Source organism: Triturus cristatus, chromosome 8, assembly GCF_964204655.1.
Source record: "Triturus cristatus chromosome 8, aTriCri1.1, whole genome shotgun sequence".
Taxonomy (NCBI): Eukaryota; Metazoa; Chordata; class Amphibia; order Caudata; family Salamandridae; genus Triturus; species Triturus cristatus.
The window spans coordinates 465,619,881-465,638,086 of NC_140591.1; the positions used below are offsets into that span (position 1 = coordinate 465,619,881).

At 47.7% G+C, this 18,206-nt stretch overlaps 1 protein-coding gene across 2 annotated transcripts in view; it reads right to left on the reverse strand.

Moving 5' to 3' along the window:
* The window catches only part of SPRYD7 (SPRY domain containing 7), an 875,965-nt gene that overhangs the window by 7,924 nt on the left and 849,835 nt on the right, over positions 1-18,206 (reverse strand). For both annotated transcript variants that reach the window (XM_085621932.1, XM_085621931.1), the window contains one exon: positions 17,396-17,498. In XM_085621932.1, coding sequence (XP_085478058.1) covers positions 17,396-17,498 — 103 coding nt within the window. The remainder of the gene's footprint in view (positions 1-17,395; positions 17,499-18,206) is intronic.

The following is an 18,206-nucleotide window of genomic DNA, read 5'->3' on the forward strand; positions in this document are numbered from 1 at the left end:
GATTGGGCCAGGCAGTCTAACGCGTTGAACCCCGAGGACCGTTAGGACAGGGGAGTGGTCGGAAATTCCCCTCGCAAAGCAGGCCGAATGAGTAAAATTAAGTTTGTCTTGGGCATGAGTGAACAAATAGTCAATCCGTGATTGGCTGCCATGCGCACCAGATTGAAACGTAAAGTGTGTGTTTTGGGGGTGCGACCATCGCCATATGTCTATCATTCCTAGAGCATTAGTAAAATCACGGAGTTGTGAGCTATGCGTCGGGTCACGTCTGGGCGAGGATCTGTCGAGTAGGCCATCCATCGTCAAATTGAAGTCACCTCCCATTACCAAGGATCCCACGGGCAGGTCCAACAATAACAGAACATTTGTTCTTTAAAAAAAAAAAAAGACAGACTGAGGGCTTTCAAAAGTGCAAAAGAAGCTAAATGAGAAGCATATTTTTTTGGACAGGTTCTATTTCATTCACAACACATGAATAGAATACCTGCACTGGAACAGAATAGCCATGCTTAACCTTTCAAGGCAAATCAAGATATTGAAGAAAATATTTACGTTATGTACAGGGTCGATGTCTTCTTGCCTCTTCCAACTAGACCCAGGTCTATGTCAGATTAGTGATGGAAGAACAATTTGTGTACCTTGAAACATGGGTAGAGAGCGTCATGTTAATCCTGTAGAGAAATCTTCATCGGACAATCATCTTGGAGCACCAAGGCTGAAATCAGATTTGCTTCAGAGGGTCTTTTCAAGTCTGAAACCGCTTTCACTTACTTGACTTGCCACCAAACAGCAAAACTTGATGTCATTGTTAAGGGGGATGGTAAAACCTGGATTTGGAGAGAAAAGTCCTGCCCTTTTCAGGCTCATTACCAGTAACACCAGACTAAAGTGGGAGAGAATGTGACAGTGTTAACCCCAGCAGATCAGCACTGCTTTGCGATAGGTAAGTAGATGGAACAGCAGCTAGCTTTGGCGCAGGAACCAGAAACACTAGTTAAGGGGACCCATTTTCTAATGGTGAGCTTGTAGAATCAACCCTTCGAAACTGGCAATCACAGCATTAACTTCCTAAAGAAAGCAGGGGGGGGGATGGGGGGGGGGGGGGGGGGGGGGGAGTCTGTCAACTCAGGGCCATGTAGGATTCCTAGTGACCTTTGAATAAATTGAGAATGCAAGCATTGTGTTTGCAAATATACCAGAACCAAAGAGGAACTGGATTGTGAGGCAAAGCTGAAAACTTCATGAATTGGCCATTGTAGGAGGCTGGCTCAGCACAAACTATACCAAAGCAAGGTATAGTGTGCACAGAGTCCAGTGGGTCCCCAGAGGTATAGCAGAGGCGAAGTTAGATAATCACTAACAGCTCTATTTGTGGTCGTTTGGTCGAGCCGCATCAAGAGGGTGGGTTAAGCATTCATTGTATTCACTCAATCAAGGCTGATGTCACACACTCTGTGACAGAATCAGACCAATTAGGCAAGTATAAAAAGGTATACTTCTGGTTTATTTATAGAACCAAGCGGGACTTGGTACAGGTAGGTAATAAATACTTTCAAATGCACGACGGTTGAAGGAAATGCAGTTGTTCTTGTAATTGTAACAGTTACAGGTTGATCTCTCTATTTTTGCCAGAATACTTGGAATTACACAGTAAATACTCTCCGATTACTTTACAATAGTGCTCACTGTTCCCCATACATTAGCAGTTCTACATAGAACACTTTCTAGACCCAAAATCTCATACTATGGGTCGCTGTGGAAGGGAAAATGATTATCAAACTCTGAGCTAAGTATTTGACTTACGAAGTTGAGGTGTCGGAGTTAGGACCAAGGTTACCTAAGGTCCAGGTGGACACTAATTGCACCATCAGCAGCACTGTGGCAGCCGAGTGCAGGGGCCCAACAATAGCCAGCAGGCTAAGGGGGCCTTTGGTTGGGGTCTGCTGGCAAGCAGGCCACTTAGGAGTGGGAGCAAAGCTCCTATGGTTGCAGTCAGCACTGCAGGGGCCAACAACGGACACAAGAACTGCACCACCAGTGACACCGAGGCAGTCAGGTGCAGGAGGTAGAGCAGACGTCGGGTCCCTAGGCTTCTCAGCAGAGACAGTCTGTATCAGAAAGTTGCAGGCTTGGTCAGGGGGACTTCTTGGAGGCAACCCATGACTGGGAAGGTGATGGGGGTCTGGGAGGATGCTTGGACACTGTTGTTTGGACCACCCAAGGCAGGGAAGGCACTGAGGGCTGGAGTGTCTTAGGCGTCTGTTTCCTTAGGCTGCGATCGGTCGCGGTCCGCCTTAGCTGGACAGGACTACCTGGACCGCTGTAAAGGGAACAGTTGGCTTACCACCTTCGGTCACAGTCGGGAGACCCTTCAAGTAAAGGCAGCAGGTTTAGTTTCGAAGCGGGTGGGAGGTCAAGGGTCACCGGATCTCAATGTAGGATCGCTGGGGGGACCTCTTTGGAGTATGGGGCCACTCGACCTCGGCGGACGGGTGCAGAGTGTTGCAGAATTGTGGAGTCCAGACTCTGAAGGTTAGTCATTTGTTTGAACAAATCCGGTGCTCACGAGAGACAGTCTGATAGTTGAGTGCAGGGAAGGTCTGCAGAGCTCCAGGGGTCTCCTGCTGCCGTACATGCCGGTGCCTTCACTGTACGTAGGTCGTGGTTGGGACAGGCCGGTAGGGCTGGGGCCAAGTCAGTTGGTGTCCTCGGTTTCTTCCTGAGTCAGCACGGCTTTTCAGTCCATCTTTCTTCCTCGAATCTGAGATGGCAAGGTTGAGGGTTGCTAAATAAAGTGGCACGTTAAAGGGGTGTGTAGGTTGGGACCAATGTGTCCCTTCCTTGGGGTGGGTACACCCCTTATTATGCTACCCACCAGTGGGAGGGGGCATTAGCCTCTTCCCAACTGGCTGAGTCCCCTCATCTTCAAGATGGAGGGGGCGGAGATGTGTGCTTCACCTCGCTTCCCTGACCTGAGGGGTGGGATCAGAACCAGTGGGAGCCAGTTGCTGGGGGCAGCAAAAGGCAGGGACAGCATCCAAAGGCGGAAGGCCTTTCAAGCTTATCATGGGGGAGGAAGCATGGCACTTCTGCCTAGGATGGGCTTTGTTTCTGGACCCAGAGAGTAGAGGCCCTCTACCTGGGGTTCCAGAAACCTGTCAAGTGGTAGCAATGGTGGGCAGCCATTCAGGAACCACATCAGGGCTGGTTGATTTTCAGGGGGCATCTCTAAGAAGCCCTCTGAGTGCATTTTACATTAAATCCCACACTGGAATCAGTGTGGGTTGAATGTGCTCAGAAGTTTGCTACCAAACTTCCCAGTTTTTAGTAAAGCCATTATGGAGCAGTGGAGTTCGTAGTGACCAACTCCCAGACCATATATTCTTTATGGCTTTACTACACTTACAAGGTCCACAAACTGACTTAGACACTGTAGGGGTACGGGGCTAATGCCCCTGTACCCTCACCGTTGGACTAGTGCACCCTGCATAAGGGGGTGACTTACCTAGGCCTTAGGCAGTGGATTGCAGGCATGGCACGCAGGGGTGTGTGCAATGTCGACTCTCCACTTTTCACAGCACCGTAACACACACAGCCTACTGTGGCAGTGTGTGGGTTAAGGTGCAGGGACTCTTAAGGGTGGCACAATAGGTGCTGCAGCCCCCAGAGGCCTTCCTTCGTCATAGTGCCCTTGGTACCCACGGTACCTTTTACAAGGGGCTTTCCTGTGGCCAGGGATGTGCCAATTGTGGATACAAAGGTACAATTTTGGGAAAGAACACAGGCCCTGGGAACCGGATTGGCAGGGACCCAGGGCACATCAAGTCTGGTTGCATCAGATGTCAGGCAAAAATGGGGGGGTAACCATGCAAAGAAAGGGCACTTTCCTACAGCCATTACATATACTGTTAGTGTACCAATAGGTGAGGGCAGCTCCAGATGGGAGTAGGAAATCCCTACTGTGTCCACAAGGGTGGCATAAGACACCATTACTAGAGAAACAAATACAGTGGGATTCTGTTCTCTGGAAAAGGGAGAGAAAGATTGAAACATCAAGCAATTTACATAAAATGAAGCTAAAGTGAACAACTGCAGGCTGCTTTTGAGTCATTCTGACCATATAGAACAGGAGATTTGGGTTACTAAAAAGACATGTCCTCTTGCAAGATCTGCAAATAGGAGCCTGGAAACAAAGTCTGTTGTGAATGTGGAACTAACTAGTTCAGAACCTGATCCACTAAGTAGCATGAGAGGCACAATGGTTGGTGAAAAATACTGCAAACACATAAAACGTGAAGGGATTAATGCTTGTAATTTATCTTGCAATCTCTCAGGGTAGCATTCCAACCCATCGTTCTTTTGACCACCATGCCAACTCAGATTAGACCCAGCCATGTGCAAACCAGTCTTGTCCTGCTACAGTAGAAATAGTCCAGCATGAACTGCCAAGCCACCTCCCCCTTGAACCAGAACACAGCAACCTAAAACCAGTTTTGACCTAACTGGGCCTCTTCAGTAAAGTGCAGCTTGGTTCCAGTGACACTATAAGCAAGGGACCCAGTCTTAGCATACCCTTGGTCACGAAGGGCGTTATATCAAACACACAAAAGGTGTCACATGTTTTGTTAGTCTCTGGCTGAGATCTCCCACCAGTCTGCTCAGCAGAAGAGTCAGTGACACACTCATTACAGAAAGCCTTTTGCGAAACTGATAAAAGGTGTTTTTGTTTCCTTCAACTCTGGTACAGGTTTTTGTTTGTCTTTGCTGACAGAATATAGGCTTTAAATGTTGCATCGAACTGGAAAACTGGAATCTAGTCTCTGCTTCACATTCTGGAAGTCCTCAACTGTATGAGATCAACAAGCACGCTACGTAGAAAGGGATCTCTTGTATCTTCTGTTTTGCATTTGGAGCAATCAAAGTGATGTATAATCATGGCAAATGACATGGGACTAACAATGGGCTAGCAATTCTACTGATTCACGGGCAGGAGTGATCACCTGATCCTAACTAATCATTTCTTCTTTCAGAATGTAATGAAAATCCTCCTTGCTGCTGCCTATTGAACAAGTTACTTACCTTCGGTAACAATATATCTGTAAGAGACATATGTTAGTTATGGATTCCTCACCTTAGAATTACCCCCCAGGAGTCAGACTGGATCTGGAGAATTTTTCTTCAGCAGTACCCCTGCGCGTCAGTAGTTGGCGTTGGTTGACTCAGCGTTCGTCATTGGCGTCGTGGTCGCTGGAATAACCTTGTGGTATCTACTTAGACAGCGCCCCTGCGCATTGACGTCAGTTCTTTACAGGACATTCCAAGCCAGAAGCGCAGTGCCATGCAAGACACTGACCAATGGTGCACAAAACTAGGGCCCTGAAGGGAAGTCCCTTACCCTAGAAGTCAGTTTGCAGAACGGGGAGGATGGGTGGGGCAGTGAGGAATCCATAACTAATATGACTTTTACAGATATATCGTTACCGGAGGTAAGTAACTTGTTCATCAGAAAGAGACAATTAGTTATGGATTCCTCACTTTAGAATAGATACTCCAGCAATACCAGCCCCAGAGGTGGTCTGCGAACTAAGTTCACACCAGAAAGTCCTGGAGAACTGAACGGTCAAAGAAGGCGTCTCTCCGGACTTGGCTGTCCAGGCAGTAGTGTTTGGTAAACTTGTGCAATGAAGCCCACGTAGCTGCCTGGCAGATGTCATGAAGGGGGACTCTACGACCCAAAGCAGTAGTTGCTGCCATGGCCCTGGTGAAATGGGCACGCAACCCCACTGGAGGTTCTTTTTTCGCTAAGGAATAGCAGATTTTGATGGTTCGTTTTTGCACGGCCCGACATTCCTTGTCGCCCACATAGCCAACAAACAGCTGCTCATCCACCCGGAATTGTTTTGTACGATCCAGATAGAAAGAAAGAAAGCGCACGTTTTGGATCCAGACGGTGGAGCCTCTCCTCCTCTTTAGAAGGGTGCAGGGGTGGGAAGAAGGTGGGCAAAGTGATGGTCTGTCCTATGTGGAAAGAGGTAACCACTTTGGGAAAGAAAGAAAGCCTAGTGCGAAGGACAACTTTGTCCCGATGAACAGCCAGGAAAGGAGGTTTGAAAGAAAGAGCATGAAGCTCACTCACCCTGCGAGCAGAGGTGATGGCAACCAAAAAGGCAGTTTTAAGAGTCAAAAGTTTGAGAGGACAGTTATATGCAGGGGCTCGAAAGGAGCGCACATAAGGTAGGTCAGAACCAGGTTCAAGTCCCACTGGGGCTTAAGGAATTGGAGGAAATAAGTGAGTAATGTCCTTAAGGAAGCGATTTACAATAGGGGACTTGAAAAGAGAAGGCTGATCAGGAAGCCGAAGAAAGGCTGAAATGGCCGAAAGATAGCCTTTTAAAGTGCACAGAGCAGAGCCCTGCTGGGCCAAAAAAAAAGAATAAAGAGAAGAACCTCTGAAAGGGGTGCATAAAGGGGACCCACAGCCTTTGCTGCGCACCATGCCTCAAATTTGTTCCATCTACAGGTGTATACAGTTTTGGTGGAGGGACGCCTGGCTGCCAAGTTAACGTTACAAAGTTTGGAAGGAAAGCCGAGAGCTGTCAACTGTCCCAGCTCAATCTCCACACGCCAGGAGGTGGAGGCTAGACAGGTTCGGGTGGAGGACCATCCCCTGCTGCTGCGACAGAAGATTCTCCCGAAGGGGCAATCCGGTCGGAGGATCGATGGCCATGTGTAAGAGCTCGGGATACCATACTCTTCGAGCCCAGTCCGACGCCACAAGAGTGAGTTGGGCCGGGTCGCGCTTGACCTTCTTCAGCACTCTGGGTAGAAGTGGTATAGGCGGAAAGGCGTATACAAGACCGCAACTCCACTCGCGACAAAAAGCGTCGTCGAGTGAGTGCCGCCTTGGAAATTCCAAAGCACAGAACTGCTGACATTGCGTGTTCTCTTTGGTGGCGAATAGATCTAACTAAGGCTCTCCACACCGCTGAAAGAGACCTTTCACCACCTCTGAGTGAAGACACCATTCATGACCCATCATGCACCGGCAGCTGAGTTCGTCCGCCCTGGCATTCAGAGAACCTGCCAGGTGTTGAACCAACAGCGACATGCCCTGACGTTCCAGCCACTTCCAGAGACTAAGTGCCTCCTGACCTAGGGTCCACGACCCCACACCGCCCTGTTTGTTGCAGTACCACATGGCGGTGGTGTTTTTCGTGAACACCTGCACTACTCTCCCTTTGACAGAAGAAAGGAATGCCTTCAGTGCAAGACAGATCGCCCGAAGCTCCAGAAGGTTGATGTGGAGCCCGTACTCCGCCAGAGACCAGAGGCCTCTGATCTCCGCCTCTCCCATGAGCCTGCCCCACCCCAGAAGTGATGCATCTGTCACCACTGTGAACTCTGGCTGGGGAAGGAAGAGGGACCTGCCGTTGCCCCAATCCAGGTTCATAAGCAACCACTGCAATTGATGTGCAGTGCCCTCCGAGATCTGGATGCAATCGGAAAGATTCCCCTGATGCTGTGCCCACTGGAACTTCAGGTCCCACTGCAGAGCCCGCATATGCCACCTAGCATAGTCCACCAGCAGGATGCAGGAGGCCATGAGGCCCAGTAGCCTCAAGGTCATTCTGACCAAAACCCAGGAGAGAGGCTAAAAGATCGGAATGATAGCCCAAATATCCTGGACTCGTTGTTCGGGAGGACAAGCCCGAAATTGCGCTGTGTCCAGAACCGCTCGGATGAAAAGGAGCTTCTGAGAGGGAATCAGGTGTGACTTCGGCACGTTGACGGTGAACCCCAGCGAATGCAGGAGGTTGGCCGTAGTCTGGAGGTGGGAGGCGACAACCTGGGGTGAGCCCGCCTTCAACAGCTAGTCGTCGAGATAGGGAAAGACAGGAACACCTCATCTGCGCAGATGAGCTGCGACCACTGCCATCAACTTCGTGAACACCCGAGGAGCTAGGTAACGCCGATGGGCCGGCAGGACGGGGATAAGAAAATAAGTGTCCAACGCTACCATCCAGTCTCTAGGGTAAAGGGAAGACAGGACCTGAGCCAGTGTCAACATTTTGAACTTCTCCTTCCGGAGGAAGCGGTTGACGTTCCTGAGATCCAAAATTGGATGCAGGAACACCTGCAGGCCCAATATGAACTTGCCCCGTCGGAAATTTACAGATACATGCAGGTGAAGCATGCACTACAGGCGGCTCTACCTACAGGCACCATCTTGGCAGAGGCTACTCCCTTAGAGGATAGATTGCTGAATGAATATATGCATAAAAGGGCCACTTCCTTCACCTTTCGTAAGTTGATAAACAACTTGCCTGACCCCATGTTGGCACTTAGACAGAAATGGGCTGTAGATCTGGGAGAATTGGATGACGAAGAGTGGCAGGAGGCACTGTCGTCTCCTCGGGAGGTTGCAATACCGGCGTGCTTGCGGTTGATACAACTGAAAGTACTTCATCGTACAGACTACACCAGAGTGACCCTCTTCAAGATAGGGATGGCTGTACACCAATTTTGTCTGCGGTATTGTGGGGAAGAGGGTACTTTCCACCATACGATATGGGAATGTACGAAGATTAGGGCATATTGGGTCAAGATAATGAGGACTATGTCTCAAACTGTGGGAGAATCATTGCTTCCAGAACCGAAACGATGTTTGTTAAATACGTGGGAGCCGACTGACCTAACCCACCCAGCGCAGGACTGGGTAACACTGGGAATCATGGATGCTAAAAGGAATATTGCAAGAAGGTGGAGGTCGGGCGAGTCTCCTACGCTGCAGGAATGGTGTATGGACATTGATGAAGCTATGGTAGCGGAAAGGTCGGTATATGTGCATCGGGATGTCCCCAAAAATGGGCAAGAGTCTGGGGAGACTGGAACAAATTCAAGGGGTATATTTGTGAACCACCAAGATCGGAAGCGGTCCAAATGTCAGATTAGGGGTGATGGATGGAATGTAACGGGGCGGGTATGTTATAATGGTGTTGTGATGGTTCCTGAAGTCATGTATAAGTTTTGATTTACCAAGTTTAAAAAGTACTGGTGCTGCTAGAGGCTAACTTTTGTATAGATCGTGCTAATTGGTGATGCTCAATGTTTCTAATAAAAATATTCTTAGAAACAAAATTGGATGCAGACCCTTGTCCTTCTTGAGCACCAGAGAGTAGTGGGAATAACAACCACGACCTACTTCTGGGGCAGGAACTCGCTCAATGGCTCCCTTGGCTGTAACTTCCTATTGGAGAAGGGCCATGTGATCCTCGATGGTGGTATTGGATGGAGGGGTAGTCTTGAGGGGTAGTCTTGAGGGGGGTGGGGGGGGGGGGGGGGGGTTGGGGAGTAGTAGCTCCTTCGGACTATCTGCAAAACCCATCTGTCCGATGTGATGTTGAGCCAGTGAGGGAGGTGATGGTGAATCTTGCCGCCCACTGGCGATTGGTGCTCCTAAAAGGTCATTATAGGAGGGCTTGGAGGCTGCTGCAGAGGAGGCGATGGTGGACTGGCCCGCCCGCTGACCCCCAGAACCCACAGCAGTGGGTCCCACGTCCCCGGCCGAGCTGAGGCTGGTCAGCTTGCGCAGGCCTGTGGCTCTTGGTGGAACGTGGCGGGGCACCCCTTCAGAAGCCACGAAAGGGGCGAAAAGCAGACTGCGTGGGGCGAGAGGTGGAAGCGAGGCCCATGGATCTGGCTGTAGCCACGGAGTCCTTAAAGCGCTCAAGCTCGCAGTCTGCTTTGTCGGCGAACTGGCGACGGCTATCAAAGGGCATGTTCAAAAGTGGAGCTTGGACATCACCTGAAAAGCGAGTGGACCTCAGCCAGGTGTGGCGTCTAGGGGCTACCAACGTTGAAATCGTCTTGCCTAGCGAGTCGGCCGTGTCCAGCCCACATCGGATGGCGAACTTTGCTGCTGCGTCTCTCCCTTCGTCACTGCACGGAAGAGCAAGGCCCAGCATCCTCCGGACACTGCGGCAGCACCTGCACAACCGTGTCCCACACAGAGTGTGGTAAACTGCCCAAGAGGCATGCAGTCCTAAGCTGGAGGAAGACAACATTTTCTTCCCAAAATGCTCCAGCTTCTTGGATTCCCTATCAGGTGGTGCAGTAGGGAATGCGCCGCTGGAAGTCTAGGCTTGGACCACCAGGCTCTCAGGGGTGGGGTGTTGGGAGAGGAAAATGGGGTCGCCCAGGGCCGGGCAGTGGCATTGGCACTGGGCACTCATCCTGTACACAGACGGCCCTGTGTTGGGCTTGGACCAAGTGCCCAAAAGGATGTCTGCAAGGGCCTCACTGAACGGCAGCAGGGGATCCAAAGAGGCCACCGCCGGCTGAAGCACCTCGGTCAGGAGGTTAGTCCTGACCGCCACCATAGGAAGCTCAAGGTTTAAGGCCTCAGCTGCCCTACACAACACCACTGCGTACGGTGCACCCTCCTCCGTAGCCACGGTAGGGGGACATAGCATGGCAAGGTCTGGGGAGGTGTCCAGACCACTGGCCTCACCCAACTCCTCTTTCCAGTCCGGTTCCTTTAACTGGTCTGCCAAAGGGTCCACAAATCCCTCCCAATCCTCCTCAACCACCTCTGGTAGCTACTCAGGGCGATAGGGAACACCAGGGGGAGGCTGGAGTCAACGTCGGCTGGGGACATAACCGGCGTCAGAGGGGGCGGAGGTGTCGCCACTGGATTCGGCGCCGGAGGAGGTATCACGAGGTCGACTGGCATCGATCCTGATCCAGGTTTGGATCCCTGGGGGCCCTGCGACGCCGAGCAGTCAGCATCGAAGGCCTAGAGCCCCCAACCAAGTCCGCGGGGCCTGAAGGTGAACTGGCAGAGTTGTGCTGTCCTACGATGGAATGGAGGGCTTGGTGAAAGCTACGAAGTTGAGCTGGGGTTGCTCCGGCTCCCGGGAAGGGAGGGAAGGCCGGAGTCGACCCAACAGGCTCCGCGGGCGTAGCCGGACGACTACCCTCCGCTTCGAGTCGGCCGAGGAGAATGCTAAGAGCAGCGGTGCTTCTTAGCCTTCTTCTTGTGCTTCAACTTACCTGAAGACAAAGACTTCGACGAGGAGTGGTGGTGATGGCTCCTGGACCTCGAACGGCACGGAGTGTACTGCCAGGCCTCGAGAAGCTTTCAGGACCGCTCCCGCAAAGACTTTGGGTTCATGGCCTTGAAGCCGGTTCGAGGACGGGGCATCCCTACGTGCACCAGGAGTCGGACGACTCGAAAAGATGTCGACAAAAAGTCGCAAAAAGAGTCAACAAGCATTTGCAATGCAATAGGTCTTGTATTTGCAAGAGTTTGAGCTATTGCCATTGTAAATTATATAGTTTTTTACTTATGTTTTTTGTTTGGAGAGGAGTGGATGTATGTTGTTTTGAAATAGTGTGGGGTTGAATTGTGTGGTGTGTAGTGTATTTATGTGGTATGGTGAATAGATAGGGGTGAGAGCTGTATAAAATAGATAGCAAGTAAGATTGAGAGGAATAGGTAGTTTGTGTATGAAGTGGCGAATGAAGACTAGATAGATTAGTAGAAAGAGTGTGTTAGAGAGAATGAATGGGAGAGAAGGTTATAGTCACCCCCCCACCCCTCTGTTAGGTAGGCATGGCTGTGGAGAGGTCAGTAGCACGTCAGACATCGCCAAACTAGCAACTAAGGCTGTGCCACAACAGTGCTGATGTCTATGCCCCAATGTATGCACGTAAGCACTCTAGGCCCCATTTGGCTCGGGGCAGTCAAAATAAGTGTTTCACTTTGCTCACCGAGTGTGACTACCCTCTTGTATATACCCCAGTCAGCACTTAGTGACTTCTCTGAAGAGCTATGCCTCTGCCCTTTATAAATCAAGCACCGCGACTGTCCACATACACGGCATAGCTCTAGAATCCCTATCAGTTATGTCGTATGCTCCCTTATTTTGTATTTTCCAAAGTTTTATTATGTGCGTACATGACCCAAGGGAATCGGAGTGCTATACAGTACTCAGAAGGTGACAACCGTTACAAATGAGGTTTAAGGAGGACGTATCGGGTGACAACAGTTTCAAGTTACATAAGGTCGCCTAGCCCGAGCTGTTGACTTCGGAGCTGGGGAACCTGGTTCCAGCCTCTATGTTGGCTCAGCATCTGGTGATTCTTGGCAAATCACGTAATCTCCCCGTGCCTACCAAAATGAATGTGTCCTTGTGTAACATAACTGGTACTAGTGCAAAGTGTTCCATAAGGGTGTGAAGTGGGTTGCTCTGTGGGCAAATATGTCTGGAAGATGTATGCACGCTGTGAAGCTGTAGTTCGGGGTCACGTCTGAGATGGACGTGTGTTCCTTGAAGAATCCCTACCCAGACTACGAAACCACCTGCAGCCTGGACATGCCCTTCCACAAAGCTGGAAAGGTAAATAAAGCCCTTGGCAGAGGGCACCGGGACCTAGGAACTTCAGCAGAACAGGCAGACTGTAAGGGAGTGACCGAGCCCTGGAAGGTTTGAGGGAAGGACAGGGCGGCATGGAGAACTAAAACATGCGCAGCTGTCGGTATGAGCGAGGAATTCCAACAAGTTAAATATGGGGAGCCGCCGTTATCAAAGTGAAAGGGCGCATGGGGTACTGCACATAAAAACAAGAAGCGTCCGGTATTGTTGAAGCTGGCTTCTCACGAGTGCTGTGTGGGGCAGAATGTAAAATGAGCAGAAGGCATTGTCAAAGGGAAAGCATACATGGCGCGCTACAAATGAAAACAAGAAGCAGCCACCATTGTTGAAGCCGACGCCCCAAGTGCTGTGTGGGGCAGGATGTAAAATAAGCAGAAAGCATTGTCAATGTGAAAGCGTAATTCACGACGAACAGTACATGTTGCTATAGCTAAGATTCAGAAACTTACCTCACACACAGTAAACAAAGTGCTAAACGGCATGTGTCTGCCTTGTGTGAAGTCGCAGCGCCGCAGAGACGCCGTGCGCGTGCACATCTCCTGTCCGGGCAGGCACGACAAACAGGAGACAGGGTGGGAACAAACATGCCTCCCTTGCAATCAAAAGCGAGCATTTTTGACACGCACCAATGAAAAGCATGGGCGGAGCTTCCACCTGTTTCCAAAGCGAAACCAACGACATTAAATCTCGCGAGCAAGAAGCGCATGTGCTGTGTCGCTAGGCGAGACCTAAAAAGTGACTCGAGGTACTGCTCTCTCCAGATCTGTGCTAACTGGCGCAGAAAAAGAAAGAACTGACGTCAGCGTGCAGGGGCGGCGTCTAAGTAGATACCGTGAGGTCATTCCAGCGACGCCAATGATGAATGCGGAGTCGACCAATGCCACCTACCGACGTGCAGGGGTACTGCTGAAGAAAAATTCTCCGGATCCAGTCTGACACCTGGGGGTAATTCTAAGGTGAGGAATCCATAACTAATTGTCTCTTTCAGATTGTTAGTTATATCTGAATCATCTTGGTACTCTGGTAAGAAGGACACTATATGCTGTGCACATAAGGTATGCTTACTCAGTGTACTAGTTGCATCACTATTTGAGGAGGTATTTCAGACTGTCCTTACTCATGACAAGGTGATAGTTAACATACTTAAGAATATATTCAACATTAAGGTAGACAAATTGAGTTGGGACTGAGATGAATATATTGGTGTGCTACATAGAAAACTTTGCTGCTCGTCAAGCTTGAGTAACTTAGTGTGTGAGAAAATATTATCTAGTCCTTGCTTGTGTGTAGATTGGCATGGCTTGCTGCAGCTAGCTCTTGTTATGCATCTTCTTTCCAGCATACAGCACCTTCCAATGCCTCAATCTGTGTTTTTCAAAGGCTCAGCCCCGAGCTTTATACAGGGTCCAAGGCCACCTGAGCTACCCTCCATCATTTCTGCTGAGAAAAAGTATTAGTCATACGCTTCTGCAACCAGTCTAAACATTGTCCTTGAGGGAAACCTCAACAGTGCCTGGCCCACACTGGGTATTGTGTGCAATTGAGCTGGTCAGTCACAGGACCCACTTCAGTTGCATCCACATTGACCTGTTCATGCTGTTCAAAATATCTTTGAAGCAAACTGCCAGCTGTAAACATATCTGAAAACAAGATCAAAAGAATGGATGATTCGCCTTGGCTATCCTCGCACAGTGACGTTTCAGCATCCTTGGACCAGATTTGCAATAAAAATCAATACCCTACTATGGCCTGTTCAAGCTCAGCAGTGTCTGGTTCAAGACAGAGAGGGGAGGGGAGAGGCTGTAGCCTTACGGCTAGAGCGGTCGACCTCGAAGCCGGGGAACCGGGTTTGAGTCTCGGCAACTATGCGCAACATCCTGTGATTCTGGGCAAATCACTTAATCTCCCCTTGCCTATCAAAAATGAATGTCTTCTTCTCTAACGAAACTGGTGCTCATGTAAAGCGGTCTGATACCCAATGTCTCGGGTCTAGTTAGCGCTATATAAATCTCTAAAAAAAAAAACTCCTCCTCCAGGAAGGCAAGCAGACAAGTATCTCTTCCAGAGACTTTGAGCTGTCTCCTGAAAACAATGATGCATGATGGGTTCAAAACACTCAGACTACAACTATAACATTGGCAGTCGATGTGGTTCAGCATCCGCCAGAAAAAAACATTCATGACTGTTAACACCTTGACAAAATCATGCAGCATGAAGCAACCTTTCACTGAAAAATACTATGTTATCCATCCAATGGGACAAAAAAGCAAAGCATGCAATTTTCACTTCTAGGCAGCAAACTTTGCAATTGGTACTAACAATCTCCCTTTGTCATGACTGGAAATGTAGGACCGGTTAGAAAATTAAATACAGTCGGGATGTTCATAATTAAAGCAAGATTAATTGTTTAGGTTACAGGAGAACCCTCAGACACAGAGATACTCATTAAGCTAATACTCAACTAGATCAAGGAAACATTTAATGTGCCTATCAGCTGGATCCCAATAAAAAGTAAGATGCAAGCAGCAGCTCAGTAAAGAAAGGCTTTTCATAACGTTGGCTCAACATTGCTAAATATTGAACCGCATACATCTAGCTGCTGAAGATTAATGCGACTTTAAGGTCTACTTGTGCATACAGTCTGTTGATTTCAACAGCACAAAAATAAAAGTGGAGGACAATATCTTTAAACCTAGCGAGAAAGATGAAGCATGTACGTGGTTACCCATCTATAATAGCTTTAAACCTATGAAGCAATCCTGTATTGGCGTTTCCAAACTGGGGAACCCATTTGCATACATGCAAAGATTGCAATAGCCCTTTTTATGTCGGGGTGTGATAGAATAATGCACTGAATGAGTTTGTAAGTAGCAGAAGACAGGTGCATTTTATTTTGCTTATGTCCAGCACCCATGACCTTTTGCGGCTTGATTTCGGTCCTCAAACAGTTATAGCAAACTCCTTAAGAAAGGTTTACAGTGGGACATCACAGAACATATGATATCAACTTAATTAGGCTCTGAACTTTTGCTATCACCGCAACTCAAATCCAGAGCCAAAGAGATTGTGGGAAATTTTCTGTAGTATGCACCCAAGTCTTCGCTTTGATGAGGTAGCGAAACCTTTGTGTTAAAGCGCCTTCTGCTGACTAATTTACAGGAGGCTTCGGCACCCATAGGATGAAATCTAGCAGCTACAAGCCATAGAATTATAGGAGTTGGTTCACATAGAATGTTATGCAACTCTAAAGATGTGCAGCTCCGTCTTGGGGTGGGGACATTCTGTGTATAACAAGGATCATGTAATCCTAGGGCTCAGTCATGTCAGAGTAGCAGAATGGTGCCTATGCTTAGGAGCAGTCCAGAAACATGGAGAGCCCTACATCAGAGACCAATGCATAAGGCAAGGAATATTTGGACAAAGACTTGGTCTCATAATTAGGGGCTTGGGACCCCCCTTTCTTGGTACAGGTACCTGCACATAATGTAGAGTTTTAGTCTGCAGGTGTTTTGGTACTAGAAATAGGCAAATGGCCTACCCTGGGGAAAAAAGAGTGTGAAGACCAACATGGGACTATCTGTGACATTAAGGTTGTGCTAAACGTGTAGTCCACCAAAGAGGGCACAGTTAACAGGATGATTAGTAACTGTTTGGTGCTGGCTGAGGAGTGAGGGGCAAAGGTGAACTTCGAGAAGATTGCTGGATTCAAAGATTTGCCAAATACTGAAGAAAGAAAAGATGTAGTTTCCTTCTTACCACAACCCCTTTCTTATAAGCTTAGTTGAGGAAAAGAATCATAGTCTTTATAAGATGTTGTTCAATGGGCAATACTAAAATATTAACAACCAATTGGGGCAATGAAACATTTTGTTCAAGCTTATGCCCGAAAACTGCCGACAACAGCAACTAATTCCATATTTCTGTTGAGAGAAGGAAGTAATTTTCGTGACTTCCAAAATCTAATTATGAGATGTAGATTCCAGGATCTACTACTGAACTCAGAATACTGAATTAATTGACTGGTTGTCCTAGCTATATGTCACCTATACCACTAACTGTGACATTTGATATAACAAATGCCTCATGACAATTGTTCAGGTCCATATATCCAAACCTTCTGTTCATGCATTTTTTTAAACTTTTTATTGTTTTTATACACAATTGACGAGAACATCAGACACGGGAAAATGCCATAATATATGTGCTCAAAATGTTTACAGGCTTATTTTTCCCAATCAACCATGACATTTTAAGCCAGCTCACTTTGAAGGGCAAGATTTCTCGCAAAGGAAACAATTCCTGGAAGTAGTCCCTACATTTGCCTCATTTTTTTTTATACCTTTGCGGGCAACCTCAACTTTGTTAATACATTCTTAATATCCTCAGGAAGATCAGAGGGTATTTGTATTCCTCTCAGAAAAAAAATATATTTTTATTTACTTGATCAACACTTGAGAACATTCACAGGTGGCAAATCATATTGCAGTCCTCATTATGAGGTATTTATTTTTGCTCACAGTTAAAATTCTAAGGTATTACATTGAATGCTATCTGGTTTCAACTCAGCAAAGCAAGGATTCAGATTTCTTGGATTATGGCTATTAGTGTAAAGCCAAAATTGAACTCAAATACACGGTTTGAGGCCTAGCAGTCTTCAAAATTCCATTGTATATATGCTTGTTACAATGCCATCAATTTTGATTATTAATAAACTATCTAATCATTTGAAGCAGAATAGGTGTTGGATGATGGCCAAGACAATGTAATCAAGAGATCACCCACAAAAAGTAGCACTTTATACTCTTATCAGGATTTCTTTTGAGGACAGTAACCAGCGGTTTTAACGGTAGGTCAAAGAGTGAGGAAAAGAAATTGGTTGACTGAACAATAGGACAAACGCATAAAGTACACTTTGTGTCAAGAGGTAATGAGTTTGTGAAGAGATGTTTTATCCTTACCATACACTACTGGGTAGACAGTGCCTCGGATTCCTGAAGCTGGACAATGCATATTCTTTCCATTCAAATATACATTCAGTTCTACATGATCATAGGTGATGCCCTGAAAACAAAACAAACGTCAACATGAAGCCACTTTGAGGAGCAAGACAGTGTTAATAATTTCCATTCATAGCGTACATGATCACTCTTCCAGTTATCACTTTCAAATGTCGGCCTAGTACCTTAATAGATGATTGTTCTTTTACAACTTGCTGGTTTAATGTATTAATTTGGGTTTCCCAATAATGACTTTAGAATGGTATCCTGTATTGTTTTTAAGATGTACATATACAAATGTGTGCCCTGTATCTGGCCCGAGATGAGGAGCCTGATGTATCTAAGTGTTTTACCCATTCTTGGTATATGGGAAAATGCAATGAGACATAAAAGCCTTAATTCTGTAGACCTTTCAAGGCTGATAAGAATTAGCACCCCTGCCAAGGATCTATGAAAGAATAGACCCCCAGTTTGTCACAACTATTTTAATGTACTCTCCCATTTCAACCTATCAACCTAGAAGTTAATATAATCCTGAGGTACTCGCACAACTTAACCAACTACACATCCCCATCTTCTAATACCATTTAAAGAACCCTAATTCCTTGCCACAAACAGAGCTGTGTGAGCAGATACCTTTATAGTCCACTCATAACTAACCAAATCATGGCTTTCTTTATTACATGCAAGTATGTTCTCCCCCTGCCCAGCAAGACCAAACCCTATGCACCATTTCAACCAATTGGCCACACAACCTCGAATTAGCACAGCT